General features: G+C 39.3%; 1 protein-coding gene and 1 long non-coding RNA gene across 11 annotated transcripts in view; one reads left to right on the plus strand and one right to left on the minus strand.

The window, feature by feature from the left end:
- SULF2 (sulfatase 2) overlaps positions 1-20,630 on the plus strand; it is a 238,962-nt gene that overhangs the window by 48,607 nt on the left and 169,725 nt on the right. For 4 of the 10 annotated variants that reach the window (XM_043495701.1, XM_043495699.1, XM_038369010.2 and 1 more), the window contains one exon: positions 15,493-15,602. The exons of 1 other annotated variant lie outside the window; for it this stretch is intronic. Coding sequence is in view for 2 of the 9 variants with exons in the window: in XM_038369007.2 (XP_038224935.1) it covers positions 15,493-15,602 (110 nt within the window). In the remaining 7 variants the exon portion in view is untranslated. Of the gene's footprint in view, positions 1-2,209; positions 2,341-15,492; positions 15,614-20,630 lie in introns of those variants that run through there. 5 more of the 10 variants (XM_043495703.1, XM_043495702.1, XM_038369009.2 and 2 more) reach the window with 2 other exon arrangements.
- On the minus strand, positions 13-7,331 carry LOC122456422. Its single transcript, XR_006275341.1, has 3 exons — positions 7,319-7,331; positions 1,090-1,097; positions 13-802 (listed from the first exon to the last, which is right to left on the minus strand). It is a non-coding gene; the product is annotated as an uncharacterized LOC122456422 (long non-coding RNA).

Genomic DNA, 20,630 nt, shown 5'->3' on the forward strand with positions numbered 1-20,630 from the left:
ATTTCAAAATGGGTTCACATCTCTATTTGAAATTTTGTAGGGGTCTGCAAATGAAAAAAGATTGAAAACCATTGTGTTAGTGGAGAAGAGAACATGGTCCAGTGTTTTTACAGTCTGTATGGTGATATTGAAATGTGTAAAGCATTGTCTGACAGGAAACAATGACACATTGGTTTCCAGTTTCAACCAAATAGCTAAGAAGAATGGTATTTACTTCTTCCTTTAGTAAAAGCCTGAAGCAAATTCCATCTTAAATTTGTGATGACGTGTTATAATAAAAGAAGCTTCCGTGACATGTCTGCACCAGAGCCTCTATCGGATTTTTCATGTTAATTTTGCATATTGTTCCAAACCTTACCCAACAGGTGTCTGTCTTGCTGGGTTATGAATGTGCATATGAGCTGCATCCTGTAATTCTTATTTAATCAAGCACACAGAAACATAAAAGGAGAAATGTTGTTGTTTTCTCGGTGACCATAACTCTTCAGAGTTCCCCCTGGGCGTTTTAATATCACACAAATATTTAAAACAATCACAGACAAAACTGAATAGATTAAACTGGAAATAATTGACAGACTTTCTAAGGTTGCAAATTAAGTTAGTCCCCAGAGAAGAAAAGCAGCAATTTTCTATATCTTAATTAAAAGATAAATAGAAGATAATTAGAGATTGGCATTAAATGCATTTTTGTTTGGGTTTTTAAAATGTGAACAATATACAGTAAAATATAACCAAATGAAGGCACTTAAAAATGTATTGTAAAGAGGTCAGAGAGTAGTTGGTTTTAAAGCTTTAAATTTTTCTTTCTCACGGGACAACCAGTTCTAAAAGGGCTTCTAAATTTAACAACCAGCTCTAGCAAACTGGTGCGAACTGGCTCCAGCTCACCACTACATATGGAGATACAATATTGCCACTAAACAGGATGAGATTGTTTGATTGTTATACTTTAGGAGCCCTTAATTTATGTGCATTTCTTGGGACTGATGAAAATTTTTTGTATTGTATGAAATCTTTTATATATTATTGATTATGCATTACATAACTCAGTAGGTGGTTTTCATTCCACAAGATTAAATGTGCTGGCACTTCTTTAACTGGTGGAAAAAGTATCTCTCCCCCCGCACCCCCAAACTATTTTTAATATCATACACTTTTAGATTAAACTTAAAATGCAAAACATCATGGCATCTAGCCTCAACATTTAAAAATACCACCAGAGTTAATTATCTACTGGAATCATACAGAGCTACCACCATGTAGTTGTTGGAAATGTGGAGCTCACCATGAGATTTTGTCCGTTCCCTTAAAGTTATACAAATACTTAGTACTTTTTGTAGTCTGCTGTTCACATTGACATGTTTTTCCACTGATAACTATGTAAATAGGGGAAAAGTCTATTAAATGGGGGGGAGGACATTCAGGGGGGTGCAGTGCAGCCTGGGCCAGCCCCCTGGGGAATAGGAAGGGAGCACCACCAGCTCCACTTCGGTGCTGCCCCCAACCCCAGTCTGTGGCACCACTCCCAACCACAACTGCAGCACCGCTCCCAAGGGCAAATTACATTAGGGGCAAGAGGGAGGAGGGATGACTTAAAAAATTTGGGAATCTTTGATATGAATTGATGTAATGGCCTTTTGACTAAAAAAACCTCTTAATCATAATTCATCATTCCCTGTTTCATGGTCACACTAAGCAGTCCTTGTAAGAGATAAGGCCTTTCTGGAGCATTATAGGACTGCCCTGTCAATTTTCTCCAACCATCTCTAGTTTTAAACATAGGCATCTCTCCATCTTGCTGCTTTTTTGGCTCTTCTGAGAGATGCCTTGGTGAAGAGGTAGGAGATTGCAGCAGGTTATAAAGCTAGCAAGCATGGACTCCTCCGCAACATATGAGAAACTGTCCTAGACCCATGAGTTTCTGGTAGAGAAGGCTCCACTTCCTACTCCCTGAAGCGTACATGGTGCTCTATTATTCTTAGTGTCTCAAGATGGGTCCGTGAAGGAAAGATGGTCTTTGAGATGGTTTGGACTGATCCCATTCCAGGCTTTGTTAAGCTAGTATAAAAAGTGGAAATGGATCTGGTAGTCAACTGAAGCCAGTGTAGGCTACGGGACACCATAATAATGTGTATTCTTTGGCTTGTCCTAATGCAGAGAGGGTGCTATGTTGTGAATCAGCTGAGAGGAGTGGATTAAATCATCTTGTCTGAGGTAGATGAAAAGAAAGTGCTTCAAGTGATTCGATGTCTGGGTTTCAAGGATGATGATGAGACTAGCATGAACCCAAGGCTGTGTACTGTCATGACTGTGGTGAGGCAGATGCCTTCAGCTGAGGTGGTAAGTGTGTCAGTTCCTAGAAGGGCTTACTTTTTCCAGTTGGCTTTGCTTCAGTTTTTTCCTGGTTCAGTTTGAGTCAGCTGTTCTTCATCCAAGCAACTTTTTACACTGGGCTAATATACACATGGAATGTATTTCATCATTGGCTGCAAAAATAGATATCTACTATAGAAAATGTGGTTGACAAAAATTAAAGAATTAAGAGAAATGGTGCAACTTTCTTCCTGTACTAGATTATCAACTGAGAAAAGAGGTTCACTGAGATTAAGTGGTTTAAAAAAAAAAAACAACTTGCAGAACTTCTTATAATGGCTTGAATACATTTTGTAATCCATGATTTATTCTCGCTGACTCTGCTGTGTTCCCGATCTTGTATATTGCATCCCCCCTTTTTTTAACTGTTTATTACATAACTAAAAATAACTGTTACATATAATGCCATGCAAACACCTGTTCTCACTTTCAGGTGACACTGTAAATAAGAAGCAGGCCGTACTATCTCCTGTAAATTGTTTGTCTTAGCGATTGGCTGAAAAAGAAGTAGGACTGAGTGAATTAGTAGGATCTAAAGTTTTACATTTTGTTTTTGAGTGCAGATATGTTAAAAAAAAATTGTAAATTGCATTTTCATGATAGAGATTGCACTACAGTACTTGTATGAGGTTAATTGAAAAATACTATTTCTTTTGTTCTTTACAATGCAAATATTTGTAATACTCTAAAGTGAGTATATTCTGTGTTGAAATATATTTTTAAAATGTAGAAAAATATCCAAAAATAGTTATAATAAATTTAAATTAGTGCAATTAAAACTGTTTAATTGTGACTATTTTTAATCTAGTTAATTTGTTTTGTGTTAATCGCTTGAGTTAACTGTGATTGACAACCCCACACAGAATATAAACATTTTCTTAAATTATAATCACAATTACTCTTGTACAGAGGAACTGCTTGGTAAAAGTAGATATGCATGTGCTAATGTCTTTGATACCATTACATAATGCTAAAATGTTGAAAAATAAGCAAATTTGTGAAAGGTTTTCACAAAAGCAATATTATACTCCATAATTGTACCTAGATGTCAAAATCAATATGCAAAGCATGTGATTAAAAGACAAGCACAGTTGGCATTTGAACATCAGTTTTCATTGAGGCTGCTCCTACATTCTGTATGCTTCAAGGAAATTAATGGTGGTGTTGCAACCCTTCAAGAAAAATTAATTATCCTTGCTGATTCCCAGTACCAATACTTCCTTCCTAACCTTGCACTCTTGTACCCTAGCAGATTTGGAGTGCAACTGTTTACACATACAGAATATTTCATTGCCTAGAGCAGGTTGTGGGCATTTAAAAATTTATCAGCTGTTTCAGGTCACTTACAGCATAGCCATCTCTTTCCTTTTGAATGATTTATTTAGATGGCCTCTCATTGGGTTGTCAAGGGTCTGCAGAGACTGTAACCATATGAAGAAAAGATCCAATCTGTCAGCTCAAGAGAAGGGGAGTTGTTTGTAGTCAGAGGGAGAAGGGAATTAGTTCATTTTTTTGAATCTGACATGTAGGTTCTCCCCAGGTGCAATACTGAAAGAAGGATGGTTGTCAGCCAGGCATTTCCTGATTAGAGATGGAAGGGAGATGAAGAAAGAGAGTGAATGTGACACATTAGGAGAAGGCAGCAGAGATTGGAATAGTTTTTCTTTTCTGTGTTCAGCAAGACATGTGAAATTGTGTGTGCAGAGATGTGTGCATGCTCTGTGCTTCTGAGAGGGGAAACTAGTGGAAGTTGTCAGAACTAAGAACATAGATGAACAGGAGAAGTGATGGAATTAGTAGCCTGCCCCATGGCCTAAGTAAGAGGACACTTGATGAAATTAAAGAGAAGTAAAATTTTATACATCTTATAGCCAACCCATCAGCTGTAGCAATTCGTGGTCACAGGAAATTACCGAGACACATCATGCAGCTGATTTTTTTAATTAAAAAAAAAAGTGAGATCAGGTTATGACCATTAACAACATTGCAGATAATCTGAGGTTAATCTCATGCTTCAGGGTAGAAGCTGATCATCTGCAGAGATCAGAAGGGGTTGGCATGTAAATTTCTGCACAATTGGCTGAATGCAATATCTGGAGAGGAGGGAATTTCACCTTCCTCTGAAGCATTAAATCTTGGCGACTGGAGGAGGAAGATTAAAAGATTGTCTGTCTGATATTGTAGCCAATCTGCTAAACCTAATTTGGTGTTACCTTTTAAAAGATTAAATGGGTGTGATTATCTATGCGTTCAAAAACAACAAAAAGTTGACACACTGGAGTTGGCAACTTTTTGAAGGTATCCCTTTTAATAATGTACAATTCTATATTTAAGTAGTGAGTCAAATTCTGTTTTCATTTGCATCAGTGTAAATCTGAAGCATCACCACTCTAGTTAGTTTTTGGTACACTTTGTAATTTTGTCCACTGTAATAAGATGAGGTATATGTCTATAGTCTGTATATGTCTTGTTTAAAACATTGCTATTTAATTCTGTACAGTACTTGCTATTTAAGATTTTTGCTTTGATCAGTAATAGAATTTAATTTTTCAACCAGCGCTTTTCATACATGTATCTCAAAATGTACAAAATAAATAGCTTATCTTTGAAATTTGTGGGGTATAAAAAGCAGAGTATGAAATCAAATTCTCTACTCCTCTGTTATGGAAAGACATGGTAAGTTTTTAGCTTTTTGAATACATTGCGAACACTATTTCATTGGATGTCAAAAGATCCAGATTTTTTTTACTTATTGATTTAAACTTTGAAAAATTGATTTTCAATTTGTACTGCACAAACTTTATGCACATGAAAAACTCCCCATTGATATTTACAGATGGCATTGAGGGGAATAGAATGGGTAGAAATCTAAAACCTGATCTAGCAATGCTGTTTATAGTACAAAAGTGTTTTTTATAAAAACAGAATTTTTTTAAAGAACATTTCTTTAAAAAGCAGGAATTTCAGGATTTTTAAGAGATTTGGGTCACTTAATGTCCATCTATGCTTATAATGGTATGTGAGCACCTACTAGCATGGGTTAATTATGAGAACTGATAATTTATGTACAGTAACTTGAGACTATTAAAATATAGAGCCTATATTTTTAAAATTCTCATGCTCATTGTGTCTTCTGTGATTTGTATGGGATCCTGAAAATTTGGTATTTCTGTATCTCAGAAAAAAAGACAGTTGCTGGACTTGAACTGTATTCTAGGCCTTCTTTAAAATAGCCAGTAATTAAATCAGTCAACTAGGTGTTAATATACCATAGTCTTATATAAACCTTTATTCTTTAGTGTGATGCTTGAATATATATTCAGCTGATTATGTTGCTGCCATAAATCATCTTTTGGTCTCTTTAGAGGTCTCCCTTTTCTTCTTTTCAGTCTGTAATCTGTTTCTGTAATAGAGTTCTACTCAGCATGTGCACTGTATGTTTACAAAATAGATTTCCAAAAACAAAAAGGTCCTGTAGGCTTCTATTAATGGTATTTTTTAGCTTACAACAGGAAGATGCTAATATAAGTAGTAGTATAGCCAATTGTTTTCCATCAAGGTGATTGAAAGCTTTCAGAGTTGTTTTCTTTTGCCTGTAGGGAGCATGTAGAAAACTCCATCAGTCACCATCAGGTGCTTGAGCATCATGTGTTTCTCTGGATGTTAACCCTTCATGGGTGAATAAGAACTGGATGGTGCTTCATTCCTGAACTCTGCACAGAATCGTAGTATATTTGCATGATCAAAGGAATTCAATGAGGTTGTAGAGTGGTTAGGCAGTCACCAGTGAAAAGGATTTTACAGTATACAGGTGCACAAACAACTTATCTGAATTGCTATTGATTGACATGGTTATTGGCAGCCTTGGCGTGGAGATCAGGAATCAAATGGGCTATGAAGAGCTGACTTACTCTTTTCCCCCTGGGGTGCTCTCCCTTGTTCTTCCAAGGCTGGTGCTCTTAATCACTACTAAATTCACCTTAAAAATAAAGACACATTTTCGAAATTGCATGATGTGCATGTCCCTATCCCTCCTTCTGCCTCACCAAAAAAAAAAAAAAAAACCCCACTTCTTGGACACAATAGCCCTTGTTTGTTGATCTTGGCAATGTGTTACGATGCACATCTATCTGTCAGGTGTTTGAGAGAATTAAGCTTTGGATAGAGTGGTTCAGGTGGTTGGATTTGGATTGGGGAGAAGATGAGGGGTTTGTGGAAGCTGACATGGGAAAGAGTGCGGTGATTTTATTATTATTATTTATTATTTCAATGGACTTTTTGTGGCAGATAACGGCTGGTGGTTTGCTACTGCTATCTTTTGTTATAACTGGAATTGTATTTTTAATTGTTTGACTTGGGATAGGAGTTCTTTTTAGGTTTTGCTGGACAATATCAAAATAGATAAAATAGTTTGCTTGTGCAGTGACTGACTGCATGAGAACATGTGATAGAAGCATACAGAGATGGCAGCTAAACATTGAACTTCTTGCATGCATTTGTTGCAATTGTGCATTTAGTCACTGTATCTACACATGTAGCTGAAGACCATAAATGAAGCTTTGACAACCTGGGCCAGAACATTTAGAAATCATACTATGTTTTTGTAGCAGCTGGCAAGAAATGGTTTTATTTACTGTACTTATCTCATCCGTGATGCAGGACAAGGTGCCTGTTACAAGGCATGTAGATACTATCTGATGAAAAGACAGAACAAAACAACCTTCCAGATACAATGTAGAACAAAAGCAGTGGCCCTCAGGCAACCGTAGCCATCACGTCTCCCTATATAATTAGGTGGGAAAATACAATGGTGTGTCTGTCTCTGTCTCTGTCTGTCTCTCTCTCTCTCTCTCTCTCGCATATAAAAGGGCGAGGGATTTCCAAAACACTCAGGCCAGCAGAAATCAATGGCTGGCAGTGCGCCTTGTTGTTAATTTAGAAAGACTTGGGCTTTGGCTTATCCTAACCAGTTTCTTTCCCTGTGTTCCACCATTGCATTTGAAATCAGCTGAGCCTTTTCTTTGCTGTCATTGCATTTGAACATCTGGTACGTTGAGGTGCTAAATAGAGGGCCCTTTGCCATGAAATTAGGTGCCCTTCTTAGTTCTCTAGAGCAGTTGACTGTCAGGCCTGGTGTACAGCCTGTCTTTTCTCCTTGTGAGAAGGAGTGTTCACTGTAGTCTTGTTTTGTACAGGAGTGGGAGGAACATTTTTATTCAGGTAGTTGTGTTTACAGTTTGATACAGTATGCTGTGACTTTGTGTTGGGCACTTCCATAAAAAATAAAATAATCAGTAAGGGACAGCTATGATCTCACTCTGAGAGGCCTCAGCAGCCAAAACAAATAAACATCTTTCTGGTCCATATTTAAGGAAAAGACCAAAAGCAAACTAGCCTTAATCAAGGTCACCTGCCAGGCAAGGACAAGTGTGTGTAGAATTTAACTGTGCGGAGTTTTAAGTTGTCTTTAGCTCTTATTTGCCCATGCATAAAACACTCAAAAGCTTTACTTCAGAGTTTAACTACTGTATGGAGATTGATGCTTTCTGAAACAACCATGCATTTGCTTTTGTTCCCATTAGAGTAGCAGGTCTCTCCTAGTTTTTGTAATAGATTGCTCTTTGGTGGAGCTGCTCTGGAGTAAAGAAAAAAAAAATAAACTGAAAGATAAATAACAGTTTACAGCCAAACCAGTCTAGAAACTGCCACATCTGTCTTAATCCACATCAGAAAGGGAAGGGAAATTAAAACTGTAAGTAATATACAGAGAGAGAATATGAAGTGTTACTCATCACATCTTGTATTTTTTTTTGAAAGCCACAGTTCAACTTGATGGTAGTTAGTGACCAGGCAACTCTCTTAAGCTGTTCTGCTGAGCAAATTGCTGTGTGGGTCTCCAGCCTGGGGCATAGTCAGTACCATGCTAGCTGGTCGTTGGAGGTGCCAAGCTTCAGAGCACAGAGAAGGCTCCTTTGTGAATTCTTTAAAAATTGGCTGTGACTAGTCTGTGATTTATCCAGATATTCATCATAATAAAAGCCACTGCTCCAATGTGGGAGTGACATTATGGGCCCAGTCCTGCTCACCTTACATGCACAGCTCCCGGAGGGAGTTTCAAAGAAGTAAAAAGAGAGGAGGATTTAATTCTATGGACATGCACTGTAATGGAGAATCACCTGGACCAAACCATGACAGAAATGGCTCTGTGTGTGTGTGTTACACTTAGTCTTAATCTACAGTTATTTTATTAGAGCAATTCTTGTGCACAGAGCAAATATCTCTTTTCAGATGTTCTAGCTAAATTTTGAAATGCCATAAAACCCATTGCCATACAGGATTGCCAACTTTCTAATCGCACAAAACCAAACCCTGCCCCTTCTCTGAGGCCCTGCCTCACTGTCTCCATCCACCCTCCCTCTGTCGCTCGCTCTCCCACAGCCTCACTCACTCACCAGTTTTCACCAGGCTGGGGCGGGGGTTGAGTGCAGGAGGGGGTGCAGGCTCTGGGGTAGGGCCAGAATGAAGAGGTTTGGGGTGTGGGAGGAAGCTCTGGGCTGGGATAGGGGGTTTGGGTGTGGGAGGAGGTGAGCGCTCTGGCTGGGGGTGCTGGCCCTGGGGTAGGGCCAGGGATAAGGGTTCAAGGTGCAGGAGCAGGCTTCAGGCTGGGGCAGAGGTTTGGAGCACAGGAGAGGGTGTGGGCTCCCTACCTGGCTCCCCATGGTTCCTAGGAAGCATCTGGCATGTCCCTCTGGCTCCTAGGTGGAGGTGTGGCCAGGCGGGACGGTGTGCGTAGCCTCCGTGGCCATCCCTATTCCTAGGAGCTGGAGGGATATGCTAGCTGCTTCCCAGGAGCCAGGTAGGTTCCCAGCACCAACCGGATGTTTAATGGCCTGGTCAGCCCTAGCATGAGCTTATCACTTTATATTGACTTTATGCTAAATTGTGGGGCTTTCCTGGTCTTGGAATAATATTGTAGTGAGATTTATCATGTTAAGATTTTTCCCTTCTAATGTCCTACCACTTTCTAGTTTTGTTCTCTGTTTAGCGGGCTGTTGATCTCTTCTTGTATTCCAGAAAATTGGTTTTAAATTTTACTTTAAATTTATCCAGCTCCTTGTCCATAGTCTCCCTACCGAGCCAGACGCAGTTCATCTACTCTTAGCATCTCAAACAATCTCTCTTCTTCCCACCTCTGGCCTCCAGTCACCCCACTGCCAATCTCACTGTCTTCCTTCTTATTCTACCTGCTGTGAAATGGAGGAGGGCATACAGATTAGTCTTTGAGGAAAATAAAACAATATATTTTAAAAACCCCTAGAGTTAATTTACCTCAGTATCAATGAAAGGGAAATCATGAAAAATTCCTCTGAAGTCTATGTAGTTACACCACCACATGACAGAGAAGAATCAGATTCACATTCTAGGATAGTGGCCCTTAAATTTTTATCATTCCCCATTTCACTCAGATAACCTTCTGGAAGGAAATCACAATTTCTGGATTTGCTAATTGGTTCCTCCAAGGTTAAGAAAATGTCTCTAGGGAAGCATTTAGAGTTGTTTTCCACTTTCTCAGTCTCAAAAATGAATCTAATTCTCTGAACTAGAATTTATAAAGCGAAGGATCTGAACCAGAATGATCCACATACCAGAACTCTTCCTCTACAGTTCTAAAGGGATTTCTCAAAAGTGTAACATTTTGTCCGAAGAGCCACAACAGATTGTGACTGATGAGAGTGCGGAAAACAGAGCTTGCCCCAGCAAGGGAACTGAACAATTATTTTTAAAACCTCACCGATTTATTGCTTTGGTTGGCTTCAAAGCATTGAAAAATGTTAGATGAAACAACAAAACTGATAGTGGCTAGGGCTAGACTGTAACTTCCCCATGTGCCCTGAATAAGAGGTAGCGCATAGCAGGAGCAGAGCAGAGAAGGAACTGATGTCAGGATAGATTTACTCTGCACTCATGGGATGCAACGGCAGCTCCTGTAGACATACCTGAGCTAGCTTTACCCATGCTCGTATGGTGAAAAATAGCAACGTAGATGTGGCAGGATCGGCTTCAGTGTGAGCTCTATAAGCCTATTGGGGACATACTTGCGTTGCTGAAGCCTATGCTGTTGCATCTACAGTGCTGTCTGTAGTTCTAGCTGTCACATGAGGGAGTGCAGAGGGAAGCAGGCAGAACTGGGACTCCCCGTTCCATTTTTCTCCTCACTTGCACGCAGCAAGGGGCACCAGGCAAGTAGTGCCATATGCCCCCCACTGCAGCAGGAGTCACAATGTAGCCAAGAAGAGCAAAGAGGGGGAATCTCTACAGCCCTGCTTGGCTAAGTGTGGCCTGTGACAATCTAGCCCAGAGAGAATGAACACAATAACCAGTGCACAAATCTTCTCTGGTCCTATCATCCCCTCTGCTCTTTGGGTGGCAGGGACAAAAACCCTGTGTACTGCCTCCACCACATCATTCCCCCTTCCCTTGTCTCAAGGAAAGTGTCTATTATTAGTTCAGGCTGAATAGAAGGACTTCAGTGGGGTTAATTATTGTAGTACCTTGTACATGTTTGTGTCATTCAACCTCATTGACTTCAATAAGAATTTTGCCTTAACAACAACTAAGTAAAAACAGTTTTGTGTAAATACTTTTAAAGTTTTATTATACTTTCAAACACACACAATCTAACTTGGGTTCTCTCTGACTTCACTATGTCCCCCTTTTATATCCATTACATTAAAAAAATCCATCTTACAAAAATTTACACTTTTACAACATTTAAGGGGGACCCTTCCCAATGCCAGTTGACTAGAGAACGTCAGTTCTCTATGTAAAAATATTACATCTGTCTCAAACACCAATTTTGTTTCCTTGCTAGAGGTCTCAATACAAGAAGTAAATCTAATCAACATTTTCCTTTTGTAAAATGGGGATAATACCATCTCCATCTCCTCACCTCGCAGGGATGTTGTGAATATAAAGTAATTGAATGTTTGTGAAACGTTCTGATATAGTGATGATGAGCAGCATAGAAAAGCCCATGAGGAAATTAATAATACTGTTGCAGGGTTGGAGTAGTGTGCAGTAAATAAGGCATGAGGCCACACACTGAACGAGGAGGAGCGGAGAAGCAAAATACTTAATGAGCAGCTATTCAATAAGTATCATTTATTCTATGCACTCCATAAGGCAGTGGTCCTGTGGAAAAAAAATAGTATATGATTGTGTAATTAAAAATTGCATTAGAGTGTGTATGCATGAGGGGGCCAAATTAAGATGGAACTGGCAAACCTAATTCTGGTATTTCCTAACTTTTGAGTGCTTGACTTTGCAGCCTTAATAGTGTTTAATGTAAATTATGTGCGTAATATAAATATATGGAATCTTTGGAGTTTTAAATAACGTTTTATTGCTCTTTGTCATGCTCCTAAATATGTACTTTTCAAAAAGCGTAGGGAAAGGTTGTACAGCCTCTTTCAGTCATAAGGATGTCTTATGCTCTGTAATATGTTAATTACTGATTTACGGCACTCTTAATGTGCTCACTAAAATATTTACTGGTATTTCAAATGCGTGTCCATGAAGTAATTATTATATGCAAATGGCCTGGGAAGCTTTAAAAACAGTCTGCATTCTCTTTAAAGCCATCCCAAGACACACTTTCCATTTGCTTTACAATGGAGCCTCTCTAATTTTCTATTTACTAAATTGCAAAACCAGTAATACTCACAAATAAATCGTTTTGTCATCCCATTCTCATGAAAGATTTAAGGGCAGATGACAGATGTTATTTCTATGGCATTAATACTTTATCAAATCTACTTGCCAGTACTGTACTGCTATAGTTTGAGCTCTAATTAAAATCAAACTACTCTTTGCAAAATAAATTAATATAGCACATTTCATAATGTGGCATCTTTGATATTTTTGATCATTTTACTCATTTAGTTGCTAATTTGTAAAGAATCTCCCATTTATTAGTATGAATTAGTGAAGTTCTACTGCAGCATCTGGCATAACAAAAGTGGCTTCATGTCAAGATGTTTTAACATCTGCCGAATAATAATCAATAAGACATTCTAAGCCTGACATCTGGTAATCACAATGGTCTAGACCAGTGGTCTCCAACCTCTTTACGCCCAAGATCACTTTTTGAATTTAAGAGCAACCCAGGATCTACCCCGCCCCACTCACTCTATTCCCCCCCCCTTTCTCCGTCACTCGCTCTCCCCCACCCTCACTCTCTCACTGGGCTGGGGTAGGGGTTCAGGAAGGGCTCTGGGCTGGAGCTGAGGGTTTGCAGTGTGGAAGGGGGCTCTGGACTGAGCCTGGGGGAGGGGCTTAGGGTGCAGGAGGGGGTGAAGGGTGTAAGCTCTGGGAGGGAGTTTGGCTGCAGGAGGGGGCTCCGGGCTGGGGCAGTGCTGGGGTGCAGGAGGGGGTGTGGGCTCTGGGAGGAGGCTCTGGGCTGGAGCAGAGTGTTGGGTGCAGAAGGGGGGTCAGGCCTGGGTCTTGTGCTGCAGGAGGGGGTATGGGGTGCTGGCTCTGGGAGAGGGCTCAGGGCTGGGGGTTGGGGTTTGGCCTCCCTCTGGGCAGCACTTGCCTCCGGTGGCTCCCAGTTGGTGGTGGAGCGTCGCAGCCGCTAAGGCAGGCTCCCTGCCTAACCTGGCTCTGTGCTGCTCCTGAAAGGAGTCAATGTGACCCGGCGGGGGCAGGTGGCACATGGCTCCTCGTGCTCCCTCTCTCTGCAAGCATCACCCCCGAAGCTCTCATTGGTCACATTTCCCCATTCCCAGCCAATGGGGGGCGGCGCTTGCAGGCAGAAGCAATGCATGGAAAGAGACCCCTGGCCGCAAGGCCGTGCTGGCCGCTTCCGGAGCGGTATGGGGACGGAGCAGGCAGGAAGTCTGTCTTAGCGGCAGCCTCGCTGTGCTGCCAGAGATCACGAGCGATGGGTTGGTGACCACTGATCTAGACCTAGTCAGCCATTTATAACTGTGAAGAACAATATGTGCAAGCATTTGGCAATTGATAACCCATTTTGACAACAGAAGGAAATAGCAGCATTTGTGTATCTGAATGATATAAATTCTTCCACATGTCAAATTACAGAATTGGAGAATGAAAATACAATAATTGTAATTAAACATACTATTTATAATTCTGTTTTCCACACGTTGCTGTCAATGTATTGCAGCTTGTAAAGAAAAAGATATTAAATATTTATTTTGCTGCAACTTGTTACTCTGTCTACATAAATATTCAGTGAAGAGATTCCAGGGGAAAGACACTCGACAATGTGATGAATGTTGCTGAGGTTTAATCTTGGGATGACTATGTACAGGGAATAATTCTAAATTGTGCTTCACATCTCCCAAAGACTTACACTTGTGACCACATAAGTGTTAGAAGCATTTGTCATATGCAGACCTTACTTCCACACGAACTAATCACAGAAATTTGGAAGAAAATATGCATTTATTTTTCAAATATGCAATTTCTTTTTCTAACAACGCCTCTTTTAAAAGGTAGCTGGAATCTTAAAGTAAAATTCTTAGCAATGTACATGAGACACTTTTTTCTAGTCACTGGAAAACCCATGGCCATACAAACATGATCAAGAGTTTGTTTTATTTCCCCAGTTCTGCACCTGTTACCCCACTGGCTGGGAGATTTTATCAAGTTGTATCCAAGTTGGAAAAGTTAGCATTGTCTTCCCTGTTCATCACAGGTGTTATCTGCATAGATGGTTTTCAGTGTGTCATATGTAATCTATCTATGGGATTAATGTACCATGCTGTGCAGTCCTAAAGCAATCAACTATTGTAATTCAATTATTGGCTGCTAAATTTTTCATAATATTTCTACAACTCTTAGCCATATATTCATATTTTTTTATTTCTCAATACCATAGCTCATTCACATAACAGTAGGTGTATTGAATGATGGACAATTGATCAACATGAATTAAAGCAAGATATCTTGTAAGTTCCAGAGCTTTAAAATTTATAAACAGATGCTAAGCAAGACTAGGTTGCCATGGAGAGATGATGGACCAATCCCAGTATTTTACTCCAAGGACTTGCAGCATTCCTCTGATTAGCAGGATTAACCAAGTCTTGGCTGTGAGGCAGAAGGGTTGACCATCCTGCTGCCAGTTTGATGTTTTAATGATGCTTGTTTTTATTTATTTTTTGCATCAGTGTCTCCAAAATTTATTCCATCAGCTTTAAATCTCAGTAGAGCTATCAGAATGCAAATGACAATCTTTTAGTGTGCACGAGTGCAAGGTGGTTTCTGACTTAACAGTGGAAACCTGTCTGATCAAGGTCCAGGCTAAGATGTAAATAACACTCTCTCTCAAAGGTTTCAGAGTAGCAGCCGTGTTAGTCTGTATTCGTAAAAAGAAAAGGAGTACTTGTGGCACCTTAGAGACTAACAAATTTATTTGAGCATAAGCTTTCATGAGCTACAGCATCCGATGAAGTGAGTTGTAGCTCACGCTCAAATAAATTTGTTAGTCTCTAAGGTGCCACAAGTACTCCTTTTCTTTTTACTCAAAGATAAGCTTAATGGTTCACTTGATTGATCAGATGCTAGAGATGGATAATTATATATTTGAAAGAGAAGGCTTTTTTGATGCCATGCCTTTTGACCTTTATGATAGACTAAGGGGAATCAAGAATGTTATTCAAAACAATGTTTTCTCAAGATCCATGTCTGAGTGTACTAACAAAAACTTAACACAAAAAATAGTATCAGTTAAATGTGTGGGCTAATGCAGAAAAGTGCTTTAAGCAATATGCTTGAATTTGAATTTGCTGGAATTAATGAAGCCTTGAGCAAATCTCCCCTTTATGAAAGTTACCAGGAACCCATGCTGTGGTCAACAAGGCCTTCAAGAACCTTGATCATTAACAGGCCATCCTCTGAGACTACAGAACAAATGAATGCAGCTCATGTCCTTATTTTTCCATTGTGTTGAAGTTGTACTTTCCCTGTTTAGATAGTGGGAGAAATAAGAACTTGACCTATAATTTGCAAATCTTGTGCTCCCATGTTTGGGGTGCTGGATATCAAAGTTTATATTCTGGGTTTAACACACTTTGTGGTTTGTTTCCTTTTCAGGCTCTGTCTTCCACCTCGAGTTCCTACCTCAACCTGGAAACAGAAGTTAAGACCCTTGTCTTTTCCTACCTTCATGCCAGCCAAACTACTCCAGGGTACTCCTTTCTTGAGTGAGTTGAGGGTATGTAAGGATAACAAAAACAGTACCAGATGAAAAAGAAAAGGGACCTTCTGTGTTAGAGGATGTTTGTTTTATCTTATGACAGCATGCAATGTTGCTTGGAAGTGTTTTGGATGGGGTGGGAATAAAACCCTTCTATTTTGTTAGCTTGGGGGGGTTAGTAAATTAGTGGTGAGATTGACAGCAAAAAGCAACAGATTCAGTAAAGGAGTGATCTAATTTGGGATTTAGAATGTGGCAGTTTACCATAATGCTGCTGATTCACACTTTTACCTGACTGGGCTTACTCAATATATACATATTCTATTGCCCAATATATTGAGAGGTAGCAGATCTCTTCTAAAAATGGCTGCTTGCCTCCTTTCATGGCTGGACTGAAGGTCTGAATGATCCTGGCTATAGGAGCTATCTGGAAAGGGTAAAAATACAATAGAAATTATGGACTGAAAATACCAATTAAGTCACCTAATCCATTACGTTGCTCAGGTTCCAATCAACCCCCTGATTGCAGTCAATTTTCCTAGTGCTTTGTCTAGCGTAAAGTAGTTTCAAATGTCTCAGGTGATAGGGTTTCCATTTGAGGGGTCTTTTCCACATTGTGCCCTGATATTCAGCCTAAAATTCCTATTCTTTGATTCCCTCTCTTCATAGGTCAGGGATGAATCCTGCACCCATTAAAGCCAGTCATGGTTTTTGTCAGTGTTTTCAGTCAGAGCAGGAGTGGTCCTTGGAGCTTTAAGGAGAGCAATGACTGATTCCTGGCCAGGCTGTCTTCTCTGTAAGGAAGCAGAAAGTTCCTTGTGCACCTCTCTCACCGCTTTGGGCACTTGTACAGAGCCAGCCATGGTCTGGGTCTAAGTCTAATCAGCTCCATTGATTGCCTTAATCACCTTTTTAATTACCATGCTAAGGTAGTTAGTCACTTTGTAAAGAACAGATGAATTGTCCTGCTGAAATTTATGAGATTACTCATGTGAGTAAACTACTCATCAGTATGTGTAAGGAGTTCATAATTTAGCCAACTGGTATTAAAGGTTTCAGTGGATACCAATGATATAGAGCCAACAGGACTCTACCTGCCACAAATACCAAACATAAAAATGCACATACCTGCCTGTTGCAAATTTTATTTCCTGCTTTGCCCTCATAGCTGAAATTAAATTGGAGCAAAGGGTTTCCAGGTTTTATTTCAGAAGAGGAATTGGAAACTCTGCTACACTTGTGTAAGATAGAAAGTCTATAAAACATTCCTCCTAGCCATTGATAAATCTATTAGCAAGGGAGAACCATGAAAAACTCTGCTTTTGGATTAGAGTAAGCTGTCAAAAAATAAATAAAAGCTGCACATACACTGATGCTAACACTCCAAAAGAGCCCTGATGTGTGAAGCTGATGAGAATTTTTTGCTACACTCATGATCTACAGTGGCTTAGGGGATAAACAATTACCATAGAGTATATTGGTGTGGGAGTCTTGCATTGAATAAACAAAATACCAAGGTTGGAGTGAACCACAGTAGTCTAGATAATTCATTGGACAGAGAAGTATCACTGCGGTGTGGGTAGCCAATTTGCTTCAGCTGTAACTTGTATTGAAAGTTAACTAAACAATATCCCATATAAACATACTTTGAGTATCCTGAGAAAAATGTCTGTTTACCAAGTACTGGCTTCAAAATGTCATCTGGACCAAATCCTTTTTTTTTTTTTTTTGGAAGAATTGTTTGAGAAGTAGATTACCCAATAGAATTTTTTTTGCCATCACAGATACCATCACTTTGAATATTCTGCTTTCACTTAGGGTTATCAGACTCTGCTTAATCTCTGTTTGTATTATTTCATTTGTGAATGACTGGAAATGCTGTTTACATCTAGCAGAGATCATTTCTAGGTCTCTCATTTCTTCAAGCAGCCTGGTTTCTGTGCTGCGCTGTACAATATGTCTCTTCAGTAAGAGCATTGTTACACGCTGTGAAACCAAAAAGTGAATGCAACGTCCTGACTGGAGATTTTTTTTGTTGCAGACTTGGATGAAAATGAAAAACACACCTGTTACAGTGGATACATAGACTTCATGTGGTTGAACCCTTTGTTGAACTCAGTCTTGCAGTACTGGCTTTTCATAGGATATTTATTGCAACCTACGAACAAACTTGCCAAACATTCTAATTCATTGTAATCAAACACTTGAAAAACCACAAAACCTACCTCTGAAGAGTAGTCATTAAGGGACTGACCCTGCAAACTGAGCACTCTCCATTCTCATTGAATTCAGTACTCATTCCCTTGCAGGATCAAGACCTCATTGCCTAATAGTGAAAGGGCAAATATGTAGCCATCCTAAAGCAATGTTTAGTACAATAGGTTAATAAACCACTTACTTCAGAACAAGATTATTCATTTTAAAGTTTTCAGCATCTTCGTATATTCACTAGGCTGCTTTCTCATGGCATCTATTACCATTGTACTAGCATTTGAAATAGTTTGTTGTCCTGAGTTGGATGGTAAAAGCACGCTGATATAGATAACACTCTTAACATCATATTGAATAAATTATCTGTTCTTGGAAAAATGTAATGGATTTTATATTTTAGCATATTTGATGTCTCTTAATCAGAGTTCTCTTTAAAATTATCTCCCACTCATACACACAATTTACATAATTTATTTGTAACATTGTAATAGAGTTTGAAAGTGAGTTCATCATACGTATTGTGTTAGAGGCACAAATATATAGTGCCTGATACTCGGGTGCTCTACTAGAGTGGAAATTAGAACTAAAAAGTGTGTATTCTACTATGAAAACAAAAGATAAGCAGATGTGAAAAATGCCAAAAAGGTACATTAGACAGCATTTGCTGCCACCCACCAATTCACCCTTGTTCTGTTCCGGAGGAAATAGAAGACAAATCCTATCAAACAATGATGAAATTACTATTGGTATAGCATCACTGAGAAGGTTTTCTGACAGCTACAGTCGCTCCTGTTAGTAGCCAAGGACAGATGGGATGGGTCCAAATAGATCTTCTCCTTTCTTTAATTCCTATGATTCTGTGGCGCAGTGTAAAAAACAAGAAAACACCATTACAGCAGATAGGTTTAAAAGAATCTTTCCTTTTTCTAAGTTTATAATTTCAAATTGGGAACAGAGCACACACAAATAAAATTTAAATCAAAGGTTTTGAGAAACTGTATCTCCCTCACAGGGTTGGTTGCATGTTTCCATGAGCAGTTGATAGTATTATACATCTCGTTTCCCCTGCACTATTTAGGTATTGGAGCTCCCGAACAAATGACACCTGAACTAAGGACTTGTTAGTGAAGGAGGAGTGAAGGAGAATGTGAGACCATTCTTAGGGTTGCGTAAGAATTTTTTCTATTTTACAGGGTCCCCATAACAGTGCTTAATGTTTCTCAGAGTCCTTCTTTGTAAATATGCCACGGGGAATTTGAACCAAATTCCAGCCGCTAATTTAATGTGTGTGTGAAATGATCTCCAGTGTGTATTTTATGTTTTTTTTAGGAATTTTGGAAAGACTGGAATGTCAAAAAAAAAACTTGATTTTCCTAGTTTTACCCCATGCACACTTACTGCCCCTGCATCTGCTCAGCAGTAATATTGTGACATGAGAGATAATCAGCCACTCATCACGCCCTCCTTCCATTTCATTTGCATACTTGGGGAGAGTCACTATTGCCATTCTCATGGCAGCAGCTGCCTTTGATAACTGACTTATCTGAGACTAGGTTATAAGAAGGGTCATGAGGAACTGTAATGAAATCGTACTGTTTTGATAAACTCCTTCTGTGGTCCTTTAGATCTGTTGGTAGTAAGTTATATTGTTCCTTTTCAAATGGTAATTGTTACTTTCCTGAAGTGTTATGGGAAAATAAGATACAAAATTATAGCTCCTTTTCATGTATATTGTTAGGTGCTTCTTACAAATAGGGGACTGTGGCTTTCTGAAAATTTACCTTTTTAAAAAAGCAAAAATTTATAGATGAGTCCCTACTCAAGTTTTCTGTTACACAATTTTTAAGAGTCATTTAGAAACTCCAGTAAAATTGAAGTTACAGGGGAAAAGCACACAAACCATGTTTTGTCTTAGTACAGTTTAGTTTAATTACTGTCAATATATTGGTTGTCATGGCACTGAGTGGTGAAATATGGCACTTCACAAAGAGAATAGAGTACCGGTATGTTTTCTGTAGACATCTGCCTCATTTGTTGCAGAAGTTGGAAGGTTTGTAGTGAATGAAATGGGACTGCAGGAAGAGAAAGGATGGTCTCGTGATTAGGACGGTTGAATGCCTTGCCCTGGAGTCTAGAATTCTATCCCTGCTTCTGTCACCGAGTTCCTTTGTGTTGCTGGGCAAGTCACATACACCAAACTTTTTGCAGGTAGTCACTTCTGCGTGTAATTAAGTGCTATATCATGAATGCGTACACACAAAAAGGCCAAATTAAGGTTGAATGGGCGCTGTTCATTTTGATGTTTCCTAACTTGAGAGTGCTTGACTTTGTAACCTTTTAATCCTTAACTTTGTATTGCCTATTTTTTTATTTTATGGGTGAGTTTATTGATGAGAGCAACCTTAACTAACACCAAATGAAGCTCTTTGTCTGTGGATTGTATTAAAAGGCTTTTGCAATTTTGAGGCATGATTTCAAGGAAGCCTCTACCAAAGCACCCATAGATACCCCCAGTGAGCCCAGTCATATCATCCTCGTACACCAAAAACTCCCATTAAAGCCAACAGACCTAAGCCAAATGTTTAGGAACCAACCTATCAACCAAGAAATCATTTCACAGATGTGAAAAATGCCAGGTAGCCTTTGCTTATATGTTAGAATTTCCTCATTTAAACATATTTGCCCTCAACTTCTGCCAGCCTCAGATGAAGAGGTTTGCCAAATATGTATCTTAAGCTTTATTTTCAAAGTGCAGCCTTTAAAAAGATCTTTTCCTAAATACTTCCCAGGCCAGCTTTTAATAAATGTAATCTTGTCAATGGAT

This window comes from Dermochelys coriacea, chromosome 13, assembly GCF_009764565.3.
Source record: "Dermochelys coriacea isolate rDerCor1 chromosome 13, rDerCor1.pri.v4, whole genome shotgun sequence".
In the NCBI taxonomy this organism is placed as follows: domain Eukaryota; kingdom Metazoa; phylum Chordata; order Testudines; family Dermochelyidae; genus Dermochelys; species Dermochelys coriacea.